Here is a 14,446-nt window from a genome sequence, read left to right as displayed (position 1 = left end):
AGTTAGGATTAACATGATGATGATGTAAAGATGCGACAAGACTACCCAGATCTGACTCTAATGTTGTAGTTTTTAATTCATAGTTTGTTGACTTGGTTCAACAGTGTAAGAAAGTTCAAGAGAGGCTTTGTCATTTCTGTTATATGCAAGTACATATTGAAATAAAAACAACACTCCAGGACCAGGGTGCAACACAGAACACAAGTGCAAAATAATACAATATACACAGTGAATATAACAAAACAGTACAATAAATATGAAGACCTACAATAAATACAAGATACATTTCTAATGTAAAGAAACTGAGTGTTGGCCAGCACATGGTACTGAGTAAATAATAAACAAGGTAAAAAAACATATTCTGATATACAGTTAGCAGTGTAAGGTTTATATAGCAGCAGATATTGAATAGTAAAGTGCAAAAAATGCATTCAAATGGAACGTTATTATTAAACACAACTTAAACTAATATCACAATCAATGCGCTGGTCTGGTCTGGTCTGGTCATTGTAAAGCCAAATTGGTTTAGCCTTAAGAAAGGACATAGGAGTGGCTAAATGATGATTATTATATGCTCTCTGAGGCTGAGGGAACCAGTGCAGCAGGGGCTGGACTGCCATTTCAACCAGTGATTAATCCACAAGCATAAATATCAAAAAACATAAATTTATTTTTTTGCATGTTTTATTAAAACATCACTAGTCATAGTTTAGGGGTTCGGGAATTCATACATCTTGTGTAATTCCCAAGACCAGTATTCCTCTGTTTCATGTTCTCTATTTAATAATAAATAATATTAATTATTTAATTATGTGTAAATAACTTTTTAACTTCTATTTGCAAATTTTTCTTCTTTTTTTTTTCTTAGTTTTTAGCTAGTAGAGTGTTTATTCTTTCTACATAAATGGGTGCTACTATAAGAACTGCAATTTCCCTCTGGGATCAATAAAGTATTCTGATTCTGATTCTCTATCAGCCTAAACGGGGAAGCAACAACACTGAATTGTGCTGAACAGAAGTGATCCAAGATTAGTAGTACTTTATCTATAATAATATTAGGATTTTAATAGGATGCTACCGGTTATCCATCAATTAATGCAGATAGATTGTTGGTTAAAAGAAATTGACAACATTTGCATACCTACTTGTAATATCCTACTTAGTATTGATATCAAAGTCAATAATATGGCACCGTGACAACTACTACTTTCCTATAGTAAATACATTTGACGTTATATTGAAATAATAAGATCATAGTAGCAATTACTAATGAGAACAAAACTAATTAGGACAGTAGTACATTCTACACGAGGATAGTTAATAGATAATTTATAATACATGCCATTACAACAATTATTTTCTCATGAAAGCTTTTGGCTTAAAGTAAACGAGGCACTTTGGAATTGTTATGAGTGTGGTACAGATGGAACATTAGAGTAGAACTAGTACAGTGTATCACAAAAGTGAGTACACCCCTCACATTTCTGCTAATATTTCATTATAACTTTTCATTGGACAACACTATAGACATGAAACTTGGATATAACTTAGAGTAGTCAGTGTACAGCTTGTATAGCAGTGTAGATTTACTGTCTTCTGAAAATAACTCAACACACAGCCATTAATGTCTAAATAGCTGGCAACATAAGTGAGTACACCCCACAGTGAACATGTCCAAATTGTGCCCAAATGTGTCGTTGTCCCTCCCTGGTGTCATGTGTCAAGGTCCCAGGTGTAAATGGGGAGCAGGGCTGTTAAATTTGGTGTTTTGGGTACAATTCTCTCATACTGGCCACTGGATATTCAACATGGCACCTCATGGCAAAGAACTCTCTGAGGATGTGAGAAATAGAATTGTTGCTCTCCACAAAGATGGCCTGGGCTATAAGAAGATTGCTAACACCCTGAAACTGAGCTACAGCATGGTGGCCAAGGTCATACAGCGGTTTTCCAGGACAGGTTCCACTCGGAACAGGCTTCGCCAGGGTCGACCAAAGAAGTTGAGTCCACGTGTTTGGCGTCATATCCAGAGTTTGGCTTTAAAAAATAGACACATGAGTGCTGCCAGCATTGCTGCAGAGGTTAAAGACGTGGGAGGTCAGCCTGTCAGTGCTCAGACCATACGCCGCACACTGCATCAACTCGGTCTGCATGGTCGTCATCCCAGAAGGAAGCTGACGCACAAGAAAGCCCGCAAACAGTTTGCTGAAGACAAGCAGTCCAAGAACATGGATTACTGGAATGCCCTGTGGTCTGACGAGACCAAGATAAACTTGTTTGGCTCAGATGGTGTCCAGCATGTGTGGCGGCGCCCTGGTGAGAAGTACCAAGACAACTGTATCTTGCCTACAGTCAAGCATGGTGGTGGTAGCATCATGGTCTTGGGCTGCATGAGTGTTGCTGGCACTGGGGAGCTGCAGTTCATTGAGGGAAACATGAATTCCAACATGTACTGTGACATTCTGAAACAGAGCATGATCCCCTCCCTTCGAAAACTGGGCCTCATGGCAGTTTTCCAACAGGATAACGACCCCAAACACAACCTCCAAGATGACAACTGCCTTGCTGAGGAAGCTGAAGGTAAAGGTGATGGACTAAACCCAATTGAGCACCTGTGGCGCATCCTCAAGTGGAAGGTGGAGGAGTTCAAGGTGTCTAACATCCACCAGCTCCGTGATGTCATCATGGAGGAGTGGAAGAGGATTCCAGTAGCAACCTGTGCAGCTCTGGTGAATTCCATGCCCAGGAGGGTTAAGGCAGTGCTGGATAATAATGGTGGTCACACAAAATATTGACACTTTGGGCACAATTTGGACATGTTCACTGTGGGGTGTACTCACTTATGTTGCCAGCCATTTAGACATTAATGGCTGTGTGTTGAGTTATTTTCAGAAGACAGTAAATCTACACTGCTATACAAGTTGTACACTGACTACTCTAACTTATATCCAAGTTTTATTTCTATAGTGTTGTCCCATGAAAAGATATAATAAAATATTTGCAGAAATGTGAGGGGTGTACTCACTTTTGTGATACACTGTACATTAAACCACAGCAAGCTTATCAGCTTAATTGTTGAGACAGAGAGAGAGAGAGAGAGAGAGAGAGAGAGAGAGAGAGAGAGAGAGAGAGAAAGATTCTTGTTTTATAAAGTAATTACATGTAGCACAGGCAAAGAAGAGAAGCTGCAAAAGGGAAAAAGTGAGAGTGTCACTAGAGTGAGAGTGTCCCTAGTTTTGCTACAGAAAGGTCAGGCTCCAAATGACTATAATTTGCAAAGTAATTGCTGCTCAGTGCTGTCTGGTCGAGGTATTGTCACGAGTACAGGGGAACACAGGGCATGACACGACTCTCTGTATGTGGTATAGAGCTCTGTGTGAATACTGAACGCTGAATGGTGTAAAAAAAAAAAAAAAAGAAGCAGACATGTTAGAGGGATGGGTGCTAGATTGTGATCGTGTTTGGTCAATATGAGTGCCGTAATCTCCTAGTTGCTGGATTTTCTCATGATTTTGGACTGTTTTTGTTGCCACATTATGACCACTGACAGGTGATGTTAATAAGACTGATTATCTCTTCATCACGGCACCTGTTAGTGGGGGGGATATATTAGGCAGCAAGTGAACATTTTATCCTCAAAGTTGATGTTAGAAGCAGGAAAAATGGACAAGCGTAAGGATGTGAGCGAGTTTGACAAGGGCCAAATTGTGATGGCTAGACGTCTGGGTCAGAGCATCTCCAAAACTGCAGCTCTTGTGGGGTGTTCCCGGTCTGCAGTGATAAAAAGGAAGGAACAGTGGTAAACCCGCGACAGGGTCATGGGCGGCCAAGGCTCATTGATGTACGCGAGGAGCGAAGGCTGGCCCTTGTGGTCCGATACAACAGACGAGCTAGGTGGCTGAAGATGTGAATGCTGGTTCTGATAGAAAGGTGTCAGAATACACAGCGCATCACAGTTGCAGGGCCGTTCGGGCAGCAAAAGAGGGACCAACACAATATTAGGAAAATGGTCATAATTTTATGCCTCATTGGTGTACATCATATTCAATATTACCCATCTATGTGGAAGGGGTGTGGCTAGAACACTCAATAGTTAGAGCTCAAAAATTAGGATTGGTGTCCAAATACACATTGGACAGTGGGAGCTGATCAATAGAAATGAGCAGTATGGCTTCGTAGACACAGAGTGCATGTGCTTGACCGGAGTGCCTGCAGCCCAGATCTGTCTCCTATTGGAAACGTATGGCGCATCAGGGCGGCACGGTGACTCCATGGGTAGCGCTGTTGCCTTACAGCAAGAAAGTCCTGGGTTCGATTCCCAGGTGGAGCTGTTTGGGTCCTTTCTTTGTGGAGTTTGCATGTTCTCCCTTGTGTCCCTTGTGTGGTTTCCTCCGGGGGCTCCAGTTTCCTCCCACAGTCTAAAGACGTGCAAGTGAGGTGAATTAGAGATACAAAATTGTCCGTGACTGTGTTTGATGTTAAACTTGAACTGATGAATCTTGTGTGACCAGTAATTACCTGTTCTGCCATAGGTATAACCGAATAGAACCAAATTCCACTTGCAAAAGTGTGACAGTTAGTGTTCTCAGTTCCCAAAACATTAAAAAGTCTCATTAGTAGGAAAGGAGGTGGAACACAGTGCTAAACATGCCCCATCCCATTTTGGAGTGTGTTTTGGGAATCAAATTCTTAATGTAAAGCAAAACCTGTCGAGGTGCATATCACTACAGCAGAAGCCAATGTGATCAAGGGTTAAACTATTGTGTCATTACTACACTTAGTTCTGTACCCTAAGAAAACTCGGTTGCTTTACTCTTCTTCTATACTTTGATGCCACCCACGCGTGGCTGAACGTCACGCAGACGCAGTACACGCTCTATAAATAGAGTTAGATGTGAATATTGAAACTGCAGCACTAAGCTGTCAGCAATCTCCTGTCTGTGCACTGCATGCTGAAGAATAAACAGTTTACACAGCAGGATCAAAGCTTTGGCGTAGAGCAGACACACCATGAGCTCTAATTGATGGATGTCATTATCAGAAATACCAGACATAAAAACGGACGCTATGGTGCAGTGCAGCATCCTGGTTTAGAATCCTTGTTGTTGAATCCAACCTAACCGCTCCATCCCCCCAGACACAGCCGAGTAAGTCTGTGTAAGTAGATGCCCGACCAGCCAATAGCACCGCTGGGGATTTAAACCCTGGTAAAATCCCTCAAATTAAACTTAACATATATACAAATATAATCACAAATATATTTACATTCTTCAATGGACAGCTATGCTGTAACCATTTCCTTTCCATGCATGAGAAATCCACAGACTGTTCCTTCTTTCCCCAAACACAAAAACTCAGGTACTTCAATCTAATCTGGGATAAAAGAAATCTCTAGTTCAGTCTCTCAATTATATATCATCTATTATATAACAAATCAAGGAGCACAGAAATCCATTCTACTGTCCTCATTGTATAAAACAGTACAATTGCTGAAAAGCGTGTTAGAGATGTCGCTTTCAATAACGATCATCCTGTAATGGATCTGTTACAGCTCTCAGCTCTGCTTTCTCAACTTACTGTGCATTAGTGGAATCCATGCTGTATTCTTCTGAATATCTGGGAAAGGCACACACATTTATTCAGCAGATAGTGCAGAGTTCATGCAGAATCAGGCGTGCAGGCACAAGACAGGATGTGTGAGGTGTGGAGTTTAATGCAGATGAAACTGAGACTTTTGCACATTTGTGTGACGAAGCAACATGCGTATACACTGATCAGGCATAACATTATGACCACCTCCTTGTTTCTACACTCACTGTCCATAGAAGCACTTTGTAGTACTACAATTACTGACTGTAGTCTATCTGTTTCTCTACATACTTTTTAGCCTGCTTTTACCCTGTTCTTTAATGGTCAGGACCCCCACAGAGCAGGTATTATTTGGGTGATGGATCATTCTCAGCACTGCAGTGACAATGACATGGTGGTGGTGTGTTAGTGTGTGTTGTGCTGGTATGAATGGATAAACACCTCTTTGTCACTGCTGGACTGAGAATAGTCCACAAACCAAAAACATCCAGACAGCAGCGCTCTGTGGGCAGCGTCCTGTGTCCACTGATGAAGGTCTAGAAGATGACCAACTCAAACAGCAGCAATAGATGAGCGATCGTCTCTGACTTTACATCTACAAGGTGGACCAACTAGGTAGGAGTGTCTAATAGAGTGGACAGTGAGTGGACTGTGTCTGATTCACTCATACCAGCACAACACACACTAACACACCACCACCATGTCAGTGTCACTGCAGTGCTGAGAATGATCCACCAACCAAATAATATCTGCTCTGTGGGGGTCCTGACCATCGAAGAACAGGGTGAAAGCAGGCTAAAAAGGTATGTAGAGAAACTGATGGATTACAGTCAGTAATTGTAGAACTACAAAGTGCTTCTATATAGTAAGTGGAGCTGATAAAATGGACAGTGAGTGTAGAAACAAGGAGGTGGTTTTAATGTTATGGCTGATCTGTGTATATTAATTTAACTATTCAAATCAGACATTACTGTTACTGTGTTCCATATGCAAGTCAAGTGTTTACATACACATACGTTATATAACCAAATGTATGTGGACACCTGATCATTGTTCAACATCTTATTCCAAAACCATGAGCATTATTTCTTTAAAATCGGTGAAATCTGTGAATTTTAAAAAGCACATTTAAATTTAGCAGGGCTTCACATATAAGCTTAAAATCTAGCAAGCGATATTTGTATTCATTAGACGTGGTGACACAGTGGGTTGCCCCGAGTCTGAATCGTGGCTTTTAAAATGGACAGTGTGAGAGGATAAATCTACTAAGGCAGATTTAAAGGCTACTAAGGCTGCCTTAAAATGAAAAACAATTTGTATGTGTTGCTAATGGCAGTTTAAAGCGGGACACTTTGCCTAAAGTATTAGTATACGACAGATAGACACACACATACGCATGGAAATGAAAGGATGCAAATAATAGCACAGGGCACTTAACACCAGAGCTGTGAGGGTAAAGATTGATGGGGGCCCGGTGTAGAGAGAATGAAAGTGATTCATGAAGACTGAATATTTATGAATGGGTAGCACATAATAGTAACACGCCGCCAAGTGCACAGCAAGCCCAGGTATACGGGGTGATAAATGTTGTCATGACACCCTTCTGTCCTACTTATACAATGCCTGACCAAAAAAAAGGTCACCACATGGATTTAACTAAGCAAATAGGTAAGAGCCTCCCATTGAATAATTACTGCATGGGTGATTATGTTTCAGCTGGCAACAAGTTATTTAACCCTAACTGATGCAGTGAGTAGCTTCTCATTTGTTAAACAACCATGTCGAAAGACACATCCTGTGGTCGTGGAAAAGATGTTAATCTGTTTCAGAAGGGTCAAATTATTGGCATGCATCAAGCAGAGAAAACATCTAAGGAGATTGCTGAAACTACTAAAATCGGGTTAAGAACTGTCCAACGCATTATTAAAAAGTGGAAGGACAGTGAGGAAACATCTTCGAGGAAGGAATGTGGTCGGAAAAAAATCTTGAATGATCGTGATCGGCGATCACTTAAACGTTTGGTGAAATCAAATGGTAGAAAAACTACAGTAGAACTCAGGGAGATGTTTAATAGTGACAGTAAGAGCATTTCCACTCGCACAATGTGAAGGGAACTCAAGGGATTGGGACTAAACAGCTGTGTAGCCTTAAAAAAACCACTTGTCAGTGAGGCTAACCGGCAAAACGGCTTCAATATGCTAGGGAGCATAAAGATTGGACAATGGAAGAAGGTCATGTGGTCTGATGAGTCCAGATTTACCCTGTACCATCAGGGTAAGAAGAGAGGCGGCTGAAGTGATGCACCCATCATGCCTAGTGCCTACCGTACAAGCCTGTGGGGGCAGTGCTATGACCTGGGGTCGCTGCAGTCGGTCAGGTCTAGGTTCAGCAACTTTATATGCCCAAAGAATGAGGTCAGCTGATTACCTGAATATACTGAACGACCAGGTTATTCCATCAATGGATTTTTTCTTCCCTGATGGCACGGGCATATTCCAAGATGACAATGCCAGGATTCATCGGGCTCAAATTGTGAAAGAGTTCAGAAGTTCAGGGAGCATGAGACATAATTTTCACACATGGATTGGCCACCACAGAGTCCAGACCTGAACCCCATTGAGAATCTTTGGGATGTGCTGGAGAAGACTTTGCGCAGTGGTCCAAATCTCCCATCATCAATACAAGATCTAGGGGAAAAATTAATGCAACTCTGGACAGAAATAAATGTTGTGACATTGCAGAAGCTTGTGGAAACGATGCCACAGCGAATGCGTGCCGTAATCAAAGCTAAAGGTGGTCCAGCGAAATATTAGCGTGTGTGACTTTTTTTTTTGGCCAGGCAGTGTATATTATGTATGTATTTAATAGACAATACGCAGGATCTGCCACACCGGAATAACCCACCAACACTTAGTACCAGTGGCGATTTCTCTAAGACTGCAAGGGAAGCTCAGCTTCCCCTAAAATGTCAAAAATTAAATGGTCAAACATGTACAGTTGTGTTAACATTTCATTGACAAATGCGTTAGAACACGTTCATCTCGAAGACGAGTTCTTTCAGAATCAGCTAATTATCACAAATCGACTGACTCGAACTTCTCATACATTCCCGGAGCCTCAATGCATTTGCCCGCAGAAGCTGAGCGTCTCTTCACTTCAATGGGGCTGCATGGGAGGGTTTTTTTCATTGCATCGAAACTCGCCGGTCATTGGATAAATGCCACGATTTTGTCCCGCCCCCGGACGCTGAGCGTCTCTGGGGGTGAATGGAGCTGTGGGCGGGTCTGGACGCGGAGCTTCTGCAAGATGATTGGAGGATCAGTCGAAAGGCTGAATCCCGCTTTGATTGACAGCTATTTTGAGATCTACACGTCACTTAATCACTGGGAGCTTCAGTCCCATCGCGGATTTTGCGAGTGAAGTCGAAAGACAAACTGCAACCCATTTCAGGCCATTTTCTTGAAAAGGAACGGACAAATTTTATGATGTAAGCTGACAATGAGCTTCCCCTCTTTGAAAGACCAGCAGCCGCCACTGCCTAGTACTGTAATACCACTGCTCCTAGATCAGCTGTGAGTGGTATTATTGAAAAGTGGACGCACTTAGAAACCATGTAAAGTAACATGAATACAAGCCTTACATCACCAAGCACGATGCCAAGCGTAGGATGGAGTGGTGTACAGCAGGGGTTTTTAAACTGACCCTTGGGTGTGTTGCGAGCCAAAAAATGGGTTGCAGAGAAAAACACTAATAATTAAATCAACTAACTTTACCTGGCACAAACACATAATAAACTTTGTGTTTGTGTGTTTGAAACGCCACCTTGTGGAGGCTTTTCTTTGTATATCCCAGCTTGTTTGGAAGCTGGGGTCAGCACAGGGTCAGCCATTGTACGGTTAAGGGCCTTGCTCAAGGGCCCAACAGTGGCTGCATGGCAGAGCTGGCATTCAAACTCTCAACCTTTCAGTTGACAGGCTTTTATATCTTACATCAACACAATTTTCCACTCACTCACTTTCTTAACTGCTTATCCAATCAGGCTCCAGCTAGCCCAGCTTTTCAATGGGCACAAGGCACACACTAACACCCTGGACAGGATGCCAGTCCATCGCAGGGCAGACAAACACACATACACACACCCATTCACCTATAGGGCAATTCAGTGTCTCCAATTAACCTGACTGCATGTTTTTGGACTGCTCCCTGGGGAAACTCCGCACAGAAAAAACCCAGACCGCCCCGTCTGGGGATCGAACCCAGGACCTTCTTGCTGTGAGGCGACAGTGCTAACCACTTAGCCGCCCCACAATGTTCCAGCACAAGTATTTTCTACTTGTCTAAATGACATCATCACAAACACTCACAACTAATGACCACTGAGCACTTTACGATTCCTTTAGGATTCCCTGTACAGGATCTAAAAAGCCATTTGTGTGCAACATATCATGGAAGAAAATATTCTCCAGGCAGACGTAATATTTACCCAGCATGCTTTGCACAAGGCTTCAAATATTCCCATCTACAACAGACAAAATGTGCATCAAGATGAAGCCTTGCCTCAGTGGCTCAAAGCAATTACACTGCTTGAACCAGGGTTGCCAAATTGCACCCGTAAGATATAGACAAATCTTCTGATACAAAAGAATATGGTGCTCATTACCAATAACTGTAACGTAAGTTCATTTCTGCATAATTCTGACACAACCTGATACAACTAAGAGTACACAAAATCCCTGTGTAGTTCTACTAATATATCATTCTGTAGTGATACCATCTCTCTATATCTGAACAGCCTTAACTGAATACACCTGTAGCACTGTACCTGTCTGCATCTGCTGTATAATAAATCCACAGATTATGTTTTAGTGTTAGTTCATTTCTTTTCTGTAGTTTGAAATGACGGAGCATTATGCTGCAGGAAATCCTCCGCTATACTACTACTGAGAAACGGCTCGCTGATTTACAAAACCACTTCCTCATCACGCATGTATATGTACAACAAAATATATGTAACTGGGCTGGGTTGTAGTTTCAGTAGTTAGCTGTAGTTTCAAAATATTGCCCATTATGACTGATTATTGCATGTTTACACTTTTACTTTACATACTTATGTACCTCTATGTATATTTATAATCTACGTTTACATTTACGGCATTTAGCAGACGCTAAAAGCCAAAGCGACTTACAGTACTGTGACAGTATATTGTCTAAGCAATTGAGGGTTAAGGGCCTTGCTCAAGGGCCCAACAGTGGCATCCTGGCAGTGGTGGGGCTTGAACCTGTGACCTTTCGATTACTAGTTCAGTACCTTAACCGCTAGGCTACAACTGCCCGCATCTAAAATGCTGGAGTAGTTTTATTATGAGCCCTGTATTTGTTCATACTTTTATATTAGGCTTATGATTATACGGGGGATCAAAAAGTTTCCACACTTTTATATTTCCATTTTAAATGGCGAGGGTGGGAGGAGCAGTACTTGGTCATGTCTAAGAGACTGAGAGAAAGCTTATAGTCCGGATTTAGCACCATCTGATTTCCACCTTTTTGGACGCTCAGGGAAGCTTTAAGAGGAAGAACATTTTCATGTGATGATGATGTGAAAGCTGTGGTGTATCAGCGGCTACACGCTCAACCAAAAACATTTTGGCTGATGGCATTAAAAAGTTGGTATGACGCTGGGAAAGATGCATCGGAAGGTGACCATGTAGAACAGTGATGTAGTTTGTTTTTGTCATTCTTAATAAATAGTTTATAAAGAGTTTAAAAAAGTGCAGACACTTTTTGAAGAACGCTTATACTGTAATATTGCAGCAACTTATTAGAACAATTTTAACATGGGTAACAACTGGAAGACACCTTTTACTGCATAGTTTATTTTTTAGCCTTTTTTTCTGCATTATGTACACATTTTTTCTGCGTAATTTTATTACATTTACATGTGGGCGGCACGGTGGCTAAGTGGGTAGCACTGTCGCCTCACAGCAAGAAGGTCCTGGGTTCGATCCCCAGGTGGGCGGTCCAGGTCCTTTCTGTGTGGAGTTTGCATGTTCTCCCCGTGTCTGCGTGGGATTACTCCGGGTGCTCCGATTTCCTCCCACAGTCCAAAAACATGCAAATGAGGTAAACTGGAGACACTAAATTGTCCATGACTGTGTTCGATATAACCTTGTGAACTGATAAAACTTGTGTGAAGATAAACTACCGTTTCCTGTCATGAATGTAACCAAAAGTGTAAAACATCACGTTAAAATCCTAATAAACAAACAAACAAACAAACATTTACATGTAATATCATTTAATGAGTAAATTAATATTTAAACCATTTTGTCTACATTTTTTTTAACACCTACACACTTTATCTCATTAGATTATGTTACAGCTAACGTATTGAACTACATTTTGTAAACGATACTTTCTTACTCTTGATCAAATAATCATTTGAATGACTACTTTCAATTGGGTGTTTTTAAAAATAATGTTGAATTGCTTTCTTATAACAGGGTTTCAGCAAATGCACATTTTTAGATTACCTATCTGTACTACAGTATGGAAATATTCATCTTATAATGTATTGTTGTGCCATTGACCAAATAACATTTCCAGCTAGGTGAGACACATGACATTTAAGGCTTAGGTAACTGAGTCAAATTATATTTACTCTTTAGGTTTTAAAATTTTATATTTACCCTTATTCCTTACATATTTATGTATGTCTGCATATTTTTCCAATCTAAAATGCTGTAGTACAGACCCAAAAGATTCCTTTTACTTATTTACATTTACATTTTCAGCATTTAGCAGACGCCTTTATCCAAAGCGACTTACATTACAGTTACAGTATATAGTTTGAGCAATTGAGGGTTAAGGGCCTTGCTCAAGGGCCCAACAGCAGCAACCTGGCAGTGGTGGGGCTTGAACCAGCGACCCTCTGATCACTGGTCTAGTACCTTAACCACTAGGCTACAGCTGTTCATACTTTTATGTTTTATGGTTATACTTGAATATTGTAGCATCTTGTTAGAAGAATAGAGATTTTTGCTATACTTCCTGCACACTGCATAAAACGTATTTTTTACAGATACAATGATTTTTTGCATCATGTAATAACATTGAACTAGTAAATTAATATTTAAATAATTTCGTCTCTATTGCTAATTAGATTACGTTACTGGTAACATACTTAACTACATTTTGTAAATGATACTTTCTCACTCTTGATCAAACATTAATTTGAATGACTAATTTCACCTGAGTGTGTTTTTAAAAGCAAATGTGTATTCTTAGTTTACCTATTTGTGCTAGAGTATGGACATTTCCAGCTAGGTGAGACACATGACATTTAAGGTTTAGATAACTAGGTCAGATTATATTTACTGATTTCAGTACAAGTTAAAAAAAAGTTTTAGTTACAAATGTGGGTCAGATGTGGGCTATGTGTGTGAGTTAAAACCAGTGTTATAATACCAGTAACCCATTGTTCTAATATAGTGTCATACAGCTTTCACATCATGGACTGTGGTAGCCTAGTGGGTAGAGCTTTGGGCTAACAATCGAAAGGTTAAGAGTTTGAATCCCAGCTCTGCCATTCAGCCACTATTGGGCCCTTAAGCAAGACACTTAACCCTCTCTGCTGACCCATTCATACCAGCTGGGATATGCGAAAAAGAATTTCATTGTACTGTACGCCTATGTATATATGACAAAGGCATTCTATTCTATCATGATGATTTTTTTCCTTTTCTGTATCAGTTCCTACATACGTAAAAAGAATCTTTTTCTAATTCTTCATGGTTGTGAAGTTAGTACCACAAACACTGCCATGGGCTGCCTGTATTTCCATTCAATCTCCTGCTTAGCCTACAACAGCTTGTTTCACCCAGTCATGTGATGCTAGTCAGTGCTGTTATTGCAGTTTGTCGCAGAGCTATTGAATCTGACATGATGCTGAATTTATGACACTTGTTATAAAAACCTCAGCCGAAACATAAAATACAAGAAAAGTGTGCAGATGGACTCTATAATAACGGTGACAAAGCCGCGTAAACAAATGAGAACTTGCATGACGAATTCCTGATGGCACTGCTGGTCTAAAGCCATTCCCTGTTTATGTTTATTATAGTTCTCAGAGCATTGGTCGTCACTCTCGGACCAGAGGAACCCCTGCCCAGCTGGGTGTTTGTTTTTCCTGCTTCAACACATCTGATTCAACACACACAAAGCTTTTTTAATTAGCCAGTGTGTTGTCAGGTGCTGGAACAGGAAAACACAAAATGCAGCAGTGTGGGGGTCCAGCTACAAAAGTTTCCTGGGTGAGAGTCTTCACAAAGTTCAGCTCAGTGTAGTCTCAGTTTAATGTACTGTTTCTCATTTTTTGTGTCATGATTTTTACAACACAAACGATGCATCAAAACAAAAAATAGTTAATTAATAAAAATAGTGGCAATCTGGTCCCACTGTGGTTTACAAGATGTAATGTAAAGCCTCCACAAGGAGTGTTTGTGAACAAGTTCAATTTTGTGTTTATGTGCCTGTTAAAATTAGTTTATTTAATTATTATTATTATTCCTCATTTTGTGACTCATTCTTTTGGCTCACGACCCACACAAGGCTCGTAACCTAGACCTTAAAGTGTCCGTGGTTCCACTAAAACACTACCTACTTAACTTAGTCACCACACAAACTTTGATTTGCAGTGGCTTGCAAAATGGACATTAACAGACAAGAAAACTAGTAGTTCACTGGTTTAGGTTTAGTTACTAGACTCCTGATTAGAGGTTTAAAGGTTAATGTCCACCACTAATAAGCTTTTTTTGTTGGGCCCCTAAACAAGGTCCTTAATGCATGAATAAATAAACAT

General features: G+C 40.7%; 1 protein-coding gene across 1 annotated transcript in view; it reads right to left on the bottom strand.

The window, feature by feature from the left end:
- Window positions 1–14,446, bottom strand: part of LOC134335202 (potassium channel subfamily T member 1-like) — a 95,531-nt gene that overhangs the window by 58,278 nt on the left and 22,807 nt on the right. The window contains exon 2 of the mRNA XM_063017677.1: window positions 5,578–5,616. Within this exon, the coding sequence (XP_062873747.1) occupies window positions 5,578–5,616 (39 nt within the window). The remainder of the gene's footprint in view (window positions 1–5,577; window positions 5,617–14,446) is intronic.

This window comes from Trichomycterus rosablanca, chromosome 21 (assembly GCF_030014385.1).
Source record: "Trichomycterus rosablanca isolate fTriRos1 chromosome 21, fTriRos1.hap1, whole genome shotgun sequence".
Taxonomy (NCBI): domain Eukaryota; kingdom Metazoa; phylum Chordata; class Actinopteri; order Siluriformes; family Trichomycteridae; genus Trichomycterus; species Trichomycterus rosablanca.
Note: the sequence above shows the minus strand (reverse complement) of the source record. Positions and strands in the feature narration are given on the sequence as shown.